The sequence below is a fragment of the Ursus americanus genome, chromosome 2, assembly GCF_024610735.1.
Source record: "Ursus americanus isolate L20-20 chromosome 2, mUrsAme1.1.p, whole genome shotgun sequence".
NCBI lineage: Eukaryota > Metazoa > Chordata > Mammalia > Carnivora > Ursidae > Ursus > Ursus americanus.
Window position 1 is genome coordinate 68102362 of NC_142128.1, and position 17978 is coordinate 68120339.

General features: G+C 38.8%; 1 protein-coding gene across 8 annotated transcripts in view; it reads right to left on the reverse strand.

The window, feature by feature from the left end:
- Positions 1–17978, reverse strand: part of PPP1R12B (protein phosphatase 1 regulatory subunit 12B) — a 200995-nt gene that overhangs the window by 43816 nt on the left and 139201 nt on the right. The window contains exon 20 of one of the 8 annotated variants that reach the window (XM_087857168.1): positions 1703–17288. The exons of the other annotated variants lie outside the window; for them this stretch is intronic. Within the exon in view, the coding sequence (XP_087713294.1) occupies positions 17250–17288 (39 nt within the window). The 3' untranslated portion in view covers positions 1703–17249. Of the gene's footprint in view, positions 1–1702; positions 17289–17978 lie in introns of those variants that run through there. 8 annotated transcript variants of the gene reach the window in all.

The window sequence follows — 17978 nt, forward strand, 5'->3', positions numbered from 1 at the left end:
ACAATGAACGAAGATTCATTAGGTGGTCACGAACCAATTTAGGGGTTCACAACCAGATCCATAAAAAGCAAAACAGAATAGCAAATGGCAGAGTACATTACGCATAGAGTAAGGGTATGCTTTCATGGAACCGTTGTTTCTGTTGGAATACATCTATATGTATACTGGGTCACAGTGTAAAATGCATTTCTTACCGTGGGTCATGGTCAAAAAAGTTTGAAAGCAAAGAACAAAGAGACAGTACCAGTCCTTCGCAGGTGAGAAGAGAGAGAGTAGTTTCTACTCCGGCATGACAGGAGGATAGTTTTCTCATCCTTGAGTTATCAAACTGGCAAAAGATATGTGCTCTGAATTCAATCTGACCCAATGTTATATTGCTTGATCAGGAAAATCTGGAAATAGTACAAAAGTCACTACTTACTAAGCAAAATTTTCTTTTTTGGTGGGATTTGGTGGACAAACACCAGAGAGTGATTTTATTATGATTGATAAAATTCCCAGAATCATCGCTAGTGTCAGACTGTCAGAGTTTCACCATACGAACACTCAGACTACCCAAATGCACCCTGCAAATCTTTTTTTTTTTTTAAAGATTTTATTTATTTATTTGACAGAGAGAGAGACAGCCAGCGAGAGAGGGAACACAAGCAGGGGGAGTGGGAGAGGAAGAAGCAGGCTCCCAGTGGAGGAGCCAGACGTGGGGCTCGATCCCAGAACGCTGGGATCATGCCCTGAGCTGAAGGCAGACGCTTAACGACTGAGCCACCCAAGCACCCCTAAAAATATTTTTTTAAAAAAACTTCATCTGGTAAAGATTTTGAATTAGGGCAAGGATTAAGAGTATATAAGGACAAACAGAATGTGAAGACACAGGTGAAACAACAGCTAGCTAGAAAGAACGTAATTTGCTCTTTGGTTCAGAGCCAAACTAATTTTTTAAATTCCTGAGGGCTGAGTATAGAAATATAAATGGATGTGCATAGAAGGGGGTGGATATGCCTATAAATTGATATATCAACTATGAACAACTGCTAAAAGTAAACCTCATAATTCTATTAGATTGTAAAACCCATAGAGGCTTTATTTTATCATTCTATAAGTCATAGAAAATGTAATCTCTTGGAATTTAGTTACTTTTAAAATTAAAACGATCTCAGAGTGGTTTTACAATCTCAAATGGTCTGTATCTATACTTTTCAAGTTCTTCTGTTATAAAAAAGGAGAGACAGTAACAGAATTAAGTTCTGAAGTACTTCTGGCTAAGGGGATCAGAAAAGACCCTCTCTATTAGCACTTGTGAATGTCAGAATTAAGCCAAAACTATGAGATGTTTAAGTCAATAAATAAATAAATGTTGTATGGCTATACTCAGAAACATTAGGCCTAGACTTTACTGACGAGGCCCCAAACCTGAAACTCAATCATTTAGAACTATCATCTCTAAAATTCTATTTTTGGCATAGTGCCCAAAGAATCCTTTCCCAGCACCCATTTCGTCAGATATAGCAAAAGTAGGGGCTCCTGGGACACTCAGTTGGTTAAGCATCTGCCTTCGGCTCAAGTCATAATCCTGGGGTCCTGGGATCTAGCCCCATGGTCGCTCTGCAGGGAGTCTGCTTCTCTCCCTCCCCCTGCTCCTCCCCCACCCCCGCCCGTGCTCTCTTGTGCTCTCTCTCTCAAATAAATAAATAAAATCTTAAAAAAAAAAAAAAAAAGCATAGGAAAGTTCCTCTTGGAAGGTTAAGCATGGCTTCCAAACCACAAAGTCTTCAAAGCCTAAAGGACATTGTTAAATTGACAGACATTACCTAGTCTTCCAAAAATTTTTATACTGCTTCCAGCAAATCAATTTTTTTGGCAGCTTAGTTTACAAACTTCTGAGTAGCAACAATATACAGTATTTTAGTTTAGATTTAGGGAAGAAGGTAATGAGTCAAATATTAACAATTAAGAACTATAAATAGTTTAAGATCCCAGTTCCTCCTTTTGGAACTAAGAGTGTGAAACAGAGTAATCATTTTCAGCCCCATTTATGAATATAAGGGCCAAAGAAAAAATTTTATTCATTCATTCATTAAAGATTTTATTTATTTATTTATTTATTTATTTATTTATTTATTTATCAGAGAGAGAGAGAGAGAGAGAGCGCACAAGCAGGGGGAGCAGCAGGCAGAGGGAGAAGCAGGCTCCCCACTGAGCAAGGAGCCTGATTCAGGACAGGATCCATGATCCTGAGATCATGACCTGAGCCCAATGCAGACACTTAACCGACTGAACTACCCAGGTGTCCTGAAAATATTTTTATTTTTAATCATCAACTGATACTTTTCTTCCACAAATCCATCTAACACTATTAAGTACTTACTCCACGTAAGGTACTACTAGGGTTATATAAAGCTCTTTAAGACGTGATTATTGTCTTCAAAAAGATTATAGGAAATCTCAAGATTTACATAACTGCAAAGTGAGGGCTCCATACTGCTAAAATTAACAATTAGCAGTACAATAAGATACCATCTCACACCAGTCAGAATGCCTATTATAGAAAAGACAAGAAATAACAGCTGTTGGCGAGAATGTGAAGAAAAGGGATTCCTCACACCTGTCGGTGGGAATGCAAATTGGTATAGCTACTATGGAAAACAGTACAGGGGTTCCTCAAAAACTTAAAAATACCATATGATCCAGTAATTCCACTGCTGGGTATTTACCCAAAGAAAATAATGTGTGTATCACTATGTTCATTGCAACATTACGTACAACAGCCAAGATATGGAGGCAACCTAAGTGTCCATCAACAGATGAATGGATAAAGAAGATGTGGCACATGTAGATATAATGGAATATTACTCAGCCATAAAAAAGAATGAACTCTTGTCATTCGTGATAACATGGGCGGATCTAGAGGGTATTATGCTAAGTGAAATAACTCAGACAGAGAAAGACAAATACTGTGTAATTTCACTTAACACATGGAATCTAAAAAACACAACAAACAAAACAAAACAGAGAACAAAATGGCAGCTGCCAGAAGAGAGGGGGCTGGGGGTTAGGCAAAATAGGTGAAGGGGATTAAGAGGTACAAACTTCCAGTTATAAAATAAACAAGTCACAGAGATGAAAAGTGCAGCATAGGGAGTATATTCAATAATACTGTAATAACTTTGTATGGTGACAGATGGTGACTATACTTACTGTGGCATGGCATAACGTATAGAATTGTCAAATCACTATGCTGTACACCTAAAACTAATATAACATTGTATGTCAGCTATACTTCAATTAAAAAAAAAAAAGAATTGTAAGGGACCTGGGTTGAGTGACTGACTCTTGGTTTCGGCTCAGGTCATGATCTCAGGGTCCTGAGTTCGAGCCCTGCAACAGGCCCTGCACTCAGAAGAGTCTGCTTCTCTCTCTCTCCTTCTCCCTCTACTCCTCCCTCAATCTCACACTCTCAAAATAAATAAATCTTTAAAAAAATTGTAAACATAAAAAACAAAACAAAACGCAAACAAGCCCTCCTCTTCCATATGTTTTTATGTAATTTCTAATTTCATACTAAACAAATAAGCTGTTTTTAAAGGAGACCATCAATAGCACACAGCCAAGTCAGAACAACAGTCAGAGTGAGTAAGAGCTGCATTTACTATTCCATGTATTTATACTGCTGTTTTTATTACTGGGCACCTAGAGGGGCCACAAGCATTACTTGGGGGAAAGGGGATACATTAGAAGTTCTAAAGAGAACAGGAAGTTCTTTGTCACTTAACTCCTTTGTCTTTCCATTTTCTCATCTTAATCCTCATTTTTAATTTATGTGATATGAAAATCTTCCCCCTTCTTTGGGGATGGGGAAGACCAATGACGTTAACTCATGTTTAATGATTTCTCCTGCAGAGATGCTCCTGAGTGAGGTAGACATATTAGGGATTTTACCACAAAATGACTCTCTTACCCTCAACTCCTTTGAAATGAGTCATTCCAGAGTGAAGAGTCAGCCTTCATTCCAATATAAGGAAATAAAGAACAGAAGGAAGTCATGCAATTCTTTCCATTTAATAAAGGGCTTTTGACATGTGTTCTTTATGAAAAAGCAATAAAAGCTAAAAATCAGACCAACAAAACACATCCACTAAAAGGCTTGTGTATACTCTGGTGGGTTGCAGAGGGAGGGAGCAGGAGATAGAGCCATTTTGAGGTACAAGACAATAACATAGAAGCAAAGATAAGACCTACAAGTTGCCTAGCATGGAGTTCACCAATTTTTATTAGTCTACAGAATGTTTCCCATCTTCCTCTCATAAACTTAAATAATATCCCAGTGTTATAAAAGTTTAAATCTCAGAAACTCACTTAAAGGTAAGGGATCATTACAGGTCCTTTAATAAACCTGTCCCAGAATTAGTTTATAGGTTAAGTGTTTTGCAATCAAATTTAAACTGAGTAACAGCTAAAAAAAAGGCAAACAGAAGTGAGAAGCTACCTCCTTTTTTATGGGAATAACTTACGCAGTTTTCCCTTTACTCACACTTTCTTTATAGGCCATATCCGATAGAAACAGCAGTAAGTAAAATTAGAGGGGGCAACTCAGAACCTGAGCAGAGGTTTTTGTCAAGGGTAGAGGTGGGAGTGGGGGCAATACTCCTTCAGGGGCATGTGCAAACGTGGGGACACTGGTTCTCACAACGACTGCAGAGTGCTCTCAGCATTTAGTAGGCCAGGGTCAGGGACGCTGAATGCGTCCTACTCTGCTCCAGACTGAGCCACATGAGGAAGGAATAATTACTCTGTCAAAATGCTCACAGTACCCTGATGAGTCAAAATGCTTCAACTGATCAGAAGCACTAACAGAGCAAATTAAATCTTTTTTGATTAGCTTAAAAGTAGCCCAAAGGGCTCTCTCTGTAGGTTATATGGCTGGTTAAACACTGAATAAGTAGCTTAAAACAGTATGACTTATCTAAAACTTTTGTTACAACTATAAACATTCAGTAAAGAGTTGTTTTATTTTTATTTTTAATTTTTTTAGAGAGAGAGAGAAAGAGCATGCACACTGGTGGGGGGTGGGGGAGGAATGCTGAGAGGGAAAGAGAATCTTAAGCAGGCTCCACACCCAGTGCAGAGCGCAATTGGGGCTCCATCCCATGACCCTGAGATCATGACCTGAGCCACAATCAAGAGCCAGCCACTTAATCTACTGAGCCACCCAGGCGCCCCAAGAGTTGTTTTAAAAAGTTGTTTATCTTAATAAAGTTACTTTAAAAAGTCAAGGAGAAGGAGGCTAGGTGGCTTAGTCAGTTAAGCGTCCGCCTTCAGCTCAGGTCATGATCCCAGGGTCCTGGGATGGAGCCCTGCACTGTGGTCTTTGCTCAGCAGGGAGTCTGCTTCTCCCTTGGCTTCTGCACCTCCCCCACTCACGTGCGCTCTCTCTCAAATAAATGGATAAAATCTTAAAAAAAAAAGTCAAGGAAAAAGATGCTGAACACTACCACATTTAAGAAATAATACCCTAAAATACGTAGTTATACTTTAGAGAAGCCTTTAAAATAAATAAATTTGTTTAGTGCATAAAGATATGTTTGATATTTATGTTGTGCTTACAATCTGTGTATCAGGCAAAATGTACTACCATTTGGTGGCAACATGCCTTAAACATGGGCTCAGTATATGGTAATAATAAGCTTCTTGACAATGAAACCTACAGCTTAAAAAGTATAAAATCAGAACCATCATAAGCTACGAGTAATAGAAATCTATAAAAATAAATTATAAAGGTTCAGAAATTCTACTTGAAGTTCAAGTTTTTTAATGGTCATCAACCTGATTTATTATTTTTTGCAATATTTTGGTAATTTTCTTTAAAGCCTATAAATTTGGCTGAATGCTCCATCAGGTGGTAAGAAAAGGAAAAATATTTCCATTAGTAATTGCAGAGTTTTAAGGAAAAAAGGCTATTACTAAGAAAAGCGATCTATGTATGGTTCATGCAGAAATTTTAAATCTTTCATAACTGTGAATTTATAGTTGGTCCATATATAAAATCTGCTCCATTCATCTAGGTTTACTAAGAATACTACCTCCTTAGCATTAAAAATGTAGTTAAACTCAACACTTAATTTTCTTATAACAGTACAGATCCTGGAAGTCACAAAGGAACCTTCCTAGTCTACAATGCACTGGCATGCACCCTTCCTGCTTTGCAGACGCTGCTGACATACACGGCATCAATGTTTGTCCGTCTGCTTTATGAGCAGTCTACGTGTTATCTATATATGCTCTATGGCCATGCTCTCAGTTAAAAAACTTCAAAATAGCTGAAAATGGAAGATGCCACTGTACTGCCAGGTTTAGTTTCTAATGCTCTCATTTCTCTTAGGCTCAAATTATTTTGTTCCATGCCAAGCGAATCCTCTCAATATCCAATTTTTCCTTTTTCTGCCTTTCTCATTTCCACTGGACATCAGTTTGCCCCTTCACTAGGGATCTGCCAGAGGAAGTTTAAGCTTTGGTTCTGGTTAAAAAGTACAGCTATAACTCTGAAGATGACATATCAGTTTCTCCCTCTACCTAAGATACAAGAGATTAAAAAAAAAAAAGCCGTTCATTACAGAGAAAAAGTTGAAAGATAAAACATTTCATAGGGAGAGTACTATTTTTTGTCCAAATTATTTTTGCCCAGGGCAGGTAAAGAACTGTCTATGTACTGTTTAATAAGAATTCCATTTCAAACTCCCACACCATAATATAACTCAGAAACACAGCTCTTTCAGTCAGCCATGGGGGCAGCGGGGAAACAATTCCCAGAGTACTCAAGTTAATGGTCCTGTCAACCCTGTCATTCCCACGTTGCAATGCCGATGTAATTCCACATAAACACAATTATGCGGAGGCAAACACTGTTGCAGAGTATAAGAGCTACATATGCATTTCTCTAAGAAACACAACTTGTGAGGCTCATGAGGCATGACGATGTTTGTAGCAAACAGGACCAATGTGGGGATCAAATTAATTAGACTCCTGGAGTCTGTTGCTTAGCATGCAATTCCAGAAAGAACTAAGCTCCATGATGACCAGCATACACAGAACGACATATTACTTTGTTTGAGCACAAAGGGCATATAAGAATTAACAATGCCCTGGGCATTGTTCTAATCAGTTTGCAAGATGCTGCATGTAATGTTACTATCTGCGCTAGTCAATTTGGGTGGTGATAATAATGCATTACTGGAGTTAAGGTCATAGTCTCTATAAGTTCAGTTAACACATATTTAAACAAACAAACCAAAAAATAAAATACGTTTTCCATACCACAGACTACTGGTGACCTAGCTATCTTACAAATACACACTACTGGTCCTAATACAGACTGAGTGACAGTATACAAAACCTATCATTAAAACTGGAATCAAAACTCCAAGAGCAAAGCAAATATTTTTTTAAAAATATTTTATTTATTTATTTGAGAGAGAGAGAGCGTGCACAAGTCGGGGGGAGGGGCAGAGGCAGACACTCTCAAGCAGACTCCGTGCGGAGTACAGAGCCCAACGCAGGGCTCGACCTCATGACCCTGAGACCACAACCTGAGTCCAAACAAGAGTCAGACGCCCAACCAACTGCGTCACACAGGCGCCCCAAAAGCAAATCTGTTTTTAACCACTCAGAAGGATGATCACAAAGTCTGCTGTTCCAACCAGAGAAACTTGTACCACCTAGGTATAATTAGTCAAACGTCTTTTTTTGTTAAATTTTTAAATATTTTGAGTACAGTTGATACACAATGTCACGACAGTTTCAGGTGTATAACATAGTGATTTGACAAGTTTATACATTTTGCTATGTCCACCGCAAGTGTAGCCATCTATGTCGACACATCACAATCATAGACGATATTCCTTATGCTGTGCCTTTTATTCCCATGGCATAGTCCTTTTATAACTGAGAGCCTGTATCTTCTAACCCTTTCCCTTCTGGCGACCATCAGTTTGTTCTCACTACTTATGGATCTGATTCTGCTTTTTGTTTTTTTATTCATTTGGTGTGTTTTTTTTGTTTTTTTTTTTAAGATTCTACTAACGAGTGAAACCATATATATTTGTCTTTCATCTCAGTCTGATTTATTTCACTTAACATAATACCCTCTAGGTCCATCCATGTTTCAAATGGCACAATCTCATCCTTTCTTATGGCTACATAATATTCCAGTGTGTGTTAGTATATATGTACACATATATACAAACACACACACACGCCCCACATCTTCCTTATCTGTTCATTTATCGATGGACACTTAGGCTGCTTCCTATACCTTGGCTATTGTAAATAATGCTGCAATGAACATAGGGGTGCATACATTTTTTCAAGTTAATATTTTTGTTTTCTTTGGGTAAATATCCTAATAGCAGAATTATTGAATCATACGGTATTTCTATTTTTAATTTTTTGGGGAAATTCCATACTGTTTTCCATAGTGGCTGTACCAACTAACATTCTCATCAACAGTGTACAAGGGTTCCCTTTTTCTCTATATCCTGCCAACACTTGCTATTTCTTGTGTTTTTGATTTTAGCCATTCTAACAGGTACAATAAGGTGATATCTTATTATGGTTTTGATTTGCATTTCCCTGATGATTAGTAATGCTGAACATCTTTTCCTGTGTCTGTAGGCCATAGTATGTCTTCTTTGGAAAAATGTCTATTTAGGTCCTCTGATCATTTTTTAATCTGATTTTTGTGTATCGTATGTGTGTTGAGTTGTTTAAGTTCTTTATATATTTTGGATATTAAGCCCTTATTGGATATATCATTTGCAAACATCTCCCACTCAGTGGGTTGTCTTTTTGTTTTGTTGGTGGTTTCCTTTGCTGTGCGAAAGCTTTTTATTTTGATGTAGTCCCAACTGATTATTTTTACTTTTGTATACCTTGCCTTAGGAAATGTATCTAGAAAAATGCTATTATGGTCAATGTCAGAGAAATTACTGCCTGTATTCTCTTCTATGGTTTTAATGGTTTCAGATCTCACATTTAGGTTTTTAATCCATTTTAATTAGTCAAATATCCATATTGTTCTAGTCCTTAGTCCTCTTTCTATATTGTCTTTCCATCACGTCATATAGTCTCATGGCTTTAAATAACATCTAAATGCTCCAAAGATGCAACAGATCTAGCAGATATCTTAAACTTCACATATCTAAAACTGGATTCCTGATTGTCCTCCCCAACCTTCAACATCTGCAGATTCTCCCATGTCAATTGATAGCAACTCCATCTTTCCAGCTGCTCAGGCCAATAGACCTTGGAGTTATCCAAGACTCCTCTTTCCCTCACATGCCACATATTTAGAATCTTATCAACCTTCAATACCCCTACTGCTGCCACACGATCCAAGCTCCCATCATCTCTTGCCTGGATTACTGTAATAGTCCCCCAGTTTCTACTCTTGTTTCAAGTCTAATCTCAATGCAGTAGCTAGAATGATTCTTTTAAAACTTAAGTCAGATCATGTTACTCCTCTACTCAAACTCCTGCAATGGCTCTTCATTTTACTCAGAGTAAAACACACAGGTTTACAATACCCTATTATCTACACGATCTGATTCTCTTTCCTACTATTTTCCTCTATAATTTCTTCTATGTGCCAGAACTTGCCCACCCTACAGCCTTTGCTCTAGCTGTTTCCCCTGTTGGGAACACTCTTCCTCCACGTATCTTTGTGGTTAACTCCCTCAGCTTCTTCAAATCTTTGTTCAAATCTCAGTCTGTCAACAAGGTTTACTCAGGCAACCTACTTGATACTACAACTGCTGTCCTCTTTCCACCAATCCTCCTTATTCCAACTCTTTTTATTTCAAACCGCATCTATCACTGTCTAACATGTTTATTGCTCACTGTCTGCCTCCTTCCTCCCTGCTAGAATGTTAGCTCCGTGAGGCCAAGATCTGTCTTGCTGACTAATGTATTCCAAGTGTCTAGAGCAATGTACGGCAACCATCAGGCACTCGATAAATACTTGATGAATGAATGAGTGAATGCTGATTTTAACTTTAGTGTGACCCTCATGGTACACACATTCCATGTGTGCTTTATATCTACTGGGTCAAGTGGGCTAATTATGTTGTTCAAATCCTTTATGTCCTTAGGTATTTTTGCCTGTTTGACATTCGTTTCTAATACAGGTGTGTTAAGATCTGCAACTCTGAATGTCAATATACTATTTCCTTGCTACTCTGTCAGCTTTTGTTTTATAAATTTTGAAACTCTATTTCAGTGTCCACAGTCCATTTTTATATCTTGTTTGTGGATTGTTCCTTTTTTTACAAGTAAGAAATATCTTTCTATAATTTGATGCTTTTTGCTTGAAATTATCTTTTTTGGAGTTTTTAAAAATATAAATTCAATTAATTAACATAGAGTGTATTATTAGTTTCAGAGGTAGAGTTCAGTAATTCATCAGTTTCATATCACACCCAGTGCTCATTCTATCACATGCCCTCCTTAATGCCCATCCCCCAGTTACCCCATCCTCCCCACACTCCCCTCTAGCAACCCTCAGTTTGTTTCCTATGATTAAGAGTCTCTTATGGTTTGTCTCCCTCTCTGATTTTGTCTTGTTTTCTTTTTCCCAGATTTGTTTCTTTTAGGAACCAGAATCATGCTGTATGTATTGTTCTTTGATGTGCTTGTTGGAGATGTTCTCTGCCTAGTACACTCCTTTTATCCGTTATATATTCCACAGAATTAGTGTCACTATTTGGGATGCTTCATTCTGCTGTTATAATTATGCCCACTTTTGGGCACAAACTTGAGCACAGGGGCTGGAATCTGGGGGGAAGAGTGTCAGTTTGAGTCTTCGTCAGTCTGAGGTGAAGGTGTGTTGACTTGGCATTGAACAGGTGGCAGGAAATTATCTTTTGATGGATATTAATGTTGCCATATCAGTTTTTTCTTTGCGAGTATCTGCATATATTTTCTTCCATATTTTTTTTTACCCCCTTCAGTATCATTTAGAAGACAGCATAAAGTAAGTAGAATAATCTGAGTGCCCCTCTGGCTTTGTAGATGAATTTATATTCATTATGATTACTTACATATATTATTTTATATTTACTATTTACATGTTTTCTCTTTGCTTCTTTTTATCTCCTTTCCTGCCTTCTACTGAATTGAGTGAATAATTTTTTTTTAGAGATTTTATTTATTTATTTGACAGAGAAAGACAGCCAGCGAGAGAGGGAACACAAGCAGGGGGAGTGGGAGAGAAAGAAGCAGGCTCCTAGTGGATGAGCCCGATGTGGGGCTCGATCCCAGAACGCCGGGATCATGCCCTGAGCCGAAGGCAGATGGGCGCCCCTGAGTGAATAAATTTTTTAAACTACCTATTTTTCCAGGGGTGCCTGGCTGGCTCAATCAAAAGAACATGTGTCTCCTGATCTCAGAGTCATGAGTTTGAGCCCCACATTGGGTGTAGAGATTACTTAAATAAGTAAATAAATAAACTTTAAAAAATTTTTTAAAAATTACCAATTTTCACTACTGATTTAGGAGTTGTACTTTCTATTTCTACATTTCTATTACTTTAGTGGGTATTCCTACATTTAACACACAATTATTTAAATACATATTTTTTTTTACAAGTTTACAAACTTAGTATCCTCTCTACTCAAAATAAGGACCTTAGCATACTTTTGTATCTTTAGCACATTGTTGTTGCTGGAATTTTAGATCCAGTTTTTTACACATAAAAGAAATAAATTAGCTTTATCACCATATTTTAATACTTTTGCTTCTAGTATTCCACTGTTTTCTGCATATACTTTTCTTTTTGCTGAAGAACATCCTTTGGTTCTTTCATTATTAGTAAGAGCTTGGGGTTGAGAAGTTAGCCCTTGCTTATCTGCAAATGCCTTTATTTCACTCTTATGTATAGAAATCACTGCACAGAGCTGTAGGTTTATAACTGGTTTTCCACAGCACTTGGAAGATACCGTTGCCTACTGCTGCTGGAACCTAACACTGATTTGACGACAATTTTGTAGATGCATTACCTGTATCTTTTCTTTGCATTTAAAATTTTTCTTAGGGCACCTGGGTAGCTCAGTCAGTTGGGCGTCTGACTCTTGGTTTCGGCTCAGGTCATGATCTCAGGGTCATGAGATTGAGCCCCACATCAGACTCCAACCATGGAGCCTGCTTCGGATTCTTTCTCTCCCTTTCCCCCTGCCCCTCCCCCTGCTCATGCTCACTCTCCCTCAAATAAATAAAATCTTAAAAAAATTTCTTTCTCTACATCATTAATATCCTACAATTTCATTATAGAAATGATTAGTAGGGGTGCCTGGGTGGCTCAGTCGTTAAGCGCCTGCCTTTGGCTCAGGTCATGATCCTAGAGTCCTGGGATCGAGCCCCGCATCGGGCTCCCTGCTCAGCAGGGAGCCTGCTTCTCCCTCTCCCACTCCCCCGCTTGTGTTCCCTGTCTCTCTGTCAAATAAATAAATAAAATCTTAAAAAAAAAAAAGAAATGATTAGTAGCTATGGGTTTATTTATTGTGCTTTATAGGTGAGGTTTTTCTACTCTGAGGACTCCCGCCTTCATGGATTAATACTCAGCTGCAATCTTCATTATTATTATCCTGTCTGTTTCGTTCCCTCTGCTCCTTTGTGCCTCTGGGCAGATGTGTGCTCCAGCTCCTCAGGCTGTGCTCCGTGTCCCAGCTCTCCTCCATCTCGACGCTGCACGGAGATGTTTTCTCCACCCTATTTCCAGTTCATTGGTTTTTCTCTGAAGCTGGAGGCAGTATGCTGTGCAGTCTCTCTTTTCTGTCACTTACACATTAGATATTGTTTTCATTTCAATATTACATTTTCACTTCCAAGACTTCGAAGTGGTTCCTTCTCACCCCTTTCTGTTCTTGTTTCATTACCCGTTATTCTTGTTTTGTGGGATTTCACTTCTTTTGTATGTTGAGAATTTTAACTTTTTTAAAACCCTCTTTAGGGTTTGTTCTGTTATCTTTTCTCTTGGGTAACAACTCTCTCATTTGTTGGGTCTCTTGACTGCTTTTCATGGTCTTAAATTTTATGAATTCTTTGTAATATTTTGAGGACTCAATTTCTATGACAGTGTCATAATAGGAGTACCTGTCTCTACAGGGTGGTTTCAGATCGCCTTAGCTTAGACCCAATAAGATGCCGGCCTTGAACCTGATCTTAAATTGACAGCTCTGGGTTCTATCTTGAGTGGGTCCTTGTGCTTGCTGCCTCTGGCTGTCCTTCCTGATTTCTGGTCAGGCACAAGCAGTATACTTCTGTGATGCTGCTGGGATGAGGTGAACTAACCAAGCCCACCATTTGCAGACAGCATAGTGTGTTCCTGGTTCATGCTCTGAGTAGACAGAATCCTTACAGAAAACCCTGACCCAATTGCCTACATCCATTTATAGCTCCCCTACCACAGTGGCTTTTCTCTCCATTATTGGCCCAAACAGACTTTCTTTCTTATTTTTAAGTATGATTGCATATTTTTAAAAATCTTAAAAAAATATTTACCCATTACTTCTTAATTTTGTAATGAGAGGAACAGGATTCAGTGTCCTTACTTTGCCATCCTGACCTGGAAGTCCTAGTGTAGCTTTTATTTTTGAAATAATAACAGTTCAATTCTCCTAACCTCACCAGCCTATAAACATTAGCAAATATATAGAAGGCTTTAAATCAAAAATCAACTGTAGTGGAGGAATATTCTGATTATTTGGAAGTAGTTTGGATTGAAATACGTAACAGACTGAGAAATCAGAAATGGAGGGAAGATGATTTTAAAAAGGTAAGAAACTTGGGACAGCAGCAGACTTTTTTGTAGACATTGTGTATAAACTCTACCATAAATGGAATCAGACTGAACAAAAGAGGGTGCTTTCCACAACCCTAGGTACAGCATTACAGCCAGCGGAGTCTTGTAATAAGCACCACCTGTACTCCTGCACCTGGAAGACAGCCATCAGCACAGTGGAAAGAATGCTGATGTGGGAATTCAGAACTGTTCTAGTTCAATCTCTGCCACTAAGCTATTGTACAGCATAGGTTAAGCCATGATCCCTCTTGGGGCCCCAGGCATTTTTTTTTTTTTTTTTTTTTGTAAAATAAGGGAGTTGGGCTAGAGTAGCTTCTAAAGTACCTTCCAGAAATAATTTTCTGTGATCTCAACAGTTTGGTACTTCGTAAGTATGCCGAGTCTTCCATTCTTCAGTGTGCTGAGTAAATAACTTGCCTTACAGGTAAAGGAAGAAAACCATGCATTCCTGAAATCAGTCTTCAAAAGCTGAAACTCAAAATCACCAGATGTATGGCTTTCTCTGATCACCATTCTGCAAAGGAACAGCCTACTGGTGCCTGGTGACTGGGTGAAGTTTCTGTGTGGGTATAGACACAATCTAAGTTTTAAATAGAGAAAAGCAAACCAAGCCAGACCAAAACAAAACCCCTACACACAGTCTCAGACATCACAAAGGAAAACAGGTCTTTTCTACAAACACGTCTGTCACTGATAGTTGAGAAGACAATGAAAATAAATCTCACACTGATCACATCGAAGTGCAGAGAGGGGCAAAACTGAAGCCTGCTACAGAGTCACAGGCTGTGAGGGGTATGACTCTGCACACTGTAAAGTCTGCACAACTAGAAATTCCATGTGAATAGAAACATAGGGAAGAGAATGAGGAGGGAAAAAATAAAGTTGGAGTTCTACTGAAAAGAAGGAAGAGTGGATTAAAAATCTAAAAATTAGATTAAGGTGGCAAGGACAACTCAATAATGAATCTTAGAGCTTCTCGGCGCTTTGACTATGGTCACAGTGTGAATTTATACGAACTATCTAATTTCACCACATTGCACTAAAAGCCAAGTAGATTCCAATGTCATAGGTGTGAAGATGGAGAATTAGCATATAACCAGCCCCACTCCCAAGCAGTCTTCAGAAAACACTCTAAAGACATTTTTTAAAAACAAAACCAAAAAACAACATTCATTGAAAGACACCTTACCATCCACACTGCTACATGTGAGGCACACGACACCGCGCCTACACTGCTGTGTGTGGACACAGACGATATTAGGGATGGGGTGGGTGCCCAGATTTCTCGGCTCCACTACCCAAAACGTCCACTCCATCAGAAACACGCAACCCGTCGCCAGAGAGGGAAAAAGTGCTCTGACAAAATTCCCACGTGGTTCAAGCGGTCTTCACTCTCAGGCAAGCCTTCACTTTTGGGAAGTTTGTGTGGCCAAAGCATTTAAGGAAAAAAAAAATACAAGTAACTGGGGAGCATTAAAGAAAGTGAAGGAAAATAGAAAAAAGCCAGTCATATTTAGTCTCATTTTAGAAACACAACAATCACTGGTAACACTCTGGAGAGTTTTCCCACTGGTCTTTTTACCTGGGCCTGGGTATCCTCTATCACTTCACAGTCATACTCCTATTACATATATAATTGTGCATCTAGATCCTTCAGTAATCTTTTATCATACACATATCTGCAGGTTATTACACTACCTTGTAACTCATTTTTAAATGGCTGCCTCATACTCTCATCTGTTCCAAGGAAACACCCCTAAATGGCTAGTAGTCAGGGAACAGTAAAGCAAACTATGACTCATAGTAATCCACTGCACGGATGAATCATAGTTTACTTAACTGCTGCCAGAACACTGGACATTTAGGTTGTTTCCAATTTTTCCACTATAACAAACAGCTAAATGGACTCAATCTGTTTTGTTCAATAGTACCCAGCAAACAGCTTTTCACATAATAGGTACACGAGTATTTATTGAATGAATTTTATAGAGCTACATACATAAAATATACACTGTGATGAGAATCTCTGTATATAAAGCTTCCCCGACCCTCTTACATTTAGGACTGTTTCTTAGAGAAAGATTTCCGCTAAGTGGAAACTCTGTATCAGTTTGGGGCTTTTCATCGTTTGACAATTTGCTTTCCGAAAAGGAAGTATTAACTTGCATTCCCAACAATAAAATACAAGGAGGCCCATTTCACTATATTCTCAAATAACCTGGGCATTATCTTTTCAAAATCTTTGCCTATTTTGGTTGGTGGGAAAAAAAAAAGCCCTACTTACAATACTAATTTATAGTTTCAAATACTAGGCAGGTTATATGCTTTCCCTTATAGATGTTAACCAGTTGTCCGTCTTGAAATAGTTTTCTAATAATCATTACTACCTAAATCAAATTCATTCCATGAAGCTCAGTAGTAGGCTGCAGTAAAAAAAACATTTTCAGGAAGAAAATTCTGGAAGAAACTTTGTTTAAGGGACTAACCTAAATACATAGCTGGGAACAGCTTATTCACAGCTTATTCGTTATTACATTGTAATGTGCTTTTATTTTATTTTTTTTAAAGATTTTATTTATTTATTTGACAGACAGAGACAGCCAGCGAGAGAGGGAACACAAGCAGGGGGAGTGGGAGAGGAAGAAGCAGGCTCCCAGCGGAGGAGCCTGATGTGGGGCTCGATCCCAGAGCACCGGGATCATGCCCTGAGCCGAAGGCAGACGCTCAACGACTGAGCCACCCAGGCGCCCCCTGTAATGTGCTTTTATTAATGGTCAAGCTGGAAGCTAGAACTCTGAGTTCTTCACTTTTCCCTAATACTTATCTGTTATATAGCTCTTTTATTTGTGTCATTTTTCTCGGGTGATGACTGAGGAGGGGGAACGCTGGGAAGAAAAGTTTCCCACATAATTCTTCTGGAATTTTTCTTTCAGGAAGCCATTCTAGATTAATCTAGAACCTCTAAGGGCTGTTTTCCACAACTGCACTCTATTAAACTTCTTTAGCTACAATAATCTTGGCGTGGCTTAGCAGAATTTTGTCAATCCTGAATTAGGCTTTCTCTCTGAAGGCACGCTGTAAACAAGTGAAACACAAAAAAAAGGTAAAAAGGTGGTCAGAGAAAACGTGGTAGGTCTGGGCCACATTATCAGTAATGAGAACCTGACTGACTGACAATCAAATCTCATTAGCTAATCCAATAAGTAGTTCCTTTCGTAATGGCTAGCATAACATGGAAAATGCTCCTTTAGGGTAGAGGAATATTTGCTTTTCATTCCTTCAAAATACGCTTGCAGGAGCAGGCAAGAATGTTGATCTATCACTTGTTCTCAATAAGGAGAGGAAGCAGAAATGTGGAATAAGGACTGTTAGGAGGAAGCCCAATTCAGAGGAAAGCATGGAATCAGATACTCACCACAGGAATCAGATAGTCACCACAATTCTGCCAAATGATATGATGATTAGATGTGTTTGAACTCTTCAAGTCTTTATGAAGACTTTCTTTCCCTCCCTTCCTCCCTTTAACAGCAAACCATCTTGGAGCTTTGCCTACAGAGCAAATGCCTACTAACTAGATGCTATTAACCCCCAGGAAATTCATCAAGATCATTATTGCAGACAGTCACAAAGAGAAGGGACCACCACTTCAGTGACACCCAGATCACCACACTGCTCTCACACACCAGCAAGATCTCCTTATTGCCAAATCCACTGTGTACTTTGGGGTTGTCAGACTCTATGTGGATTACAGAATCAAACTGGATATGATTACAGAGGACTGTGGTAGCTACAGTTTGTCTTTCCAGCACTTTATCCCTTTCTCTTCTTTTGGTAACAGGATCCTTTCATCCTGTGGGGAGCCATCCATGTAGCTGACCTTCTCCTAACCCTACCCCTGCAGCGAGTGGTAGCTGCTGTTGCTGCTTCCTCATTATCTCGACCATCACTGCCATTGTCATCATCATTACCATCACCATGGTAGCTAACATTTATTGAGCACTTACCATGTCCAGCACTGTGTGTAAGCTTTATCTGTATCATCCCATTTAAAGAAATGGCCTCCGTGATAGCTACTGTTATTTCTTACATGTTAGAGCTGAGGAAACTGAGGCACAGGAGTATGTAATTTGCC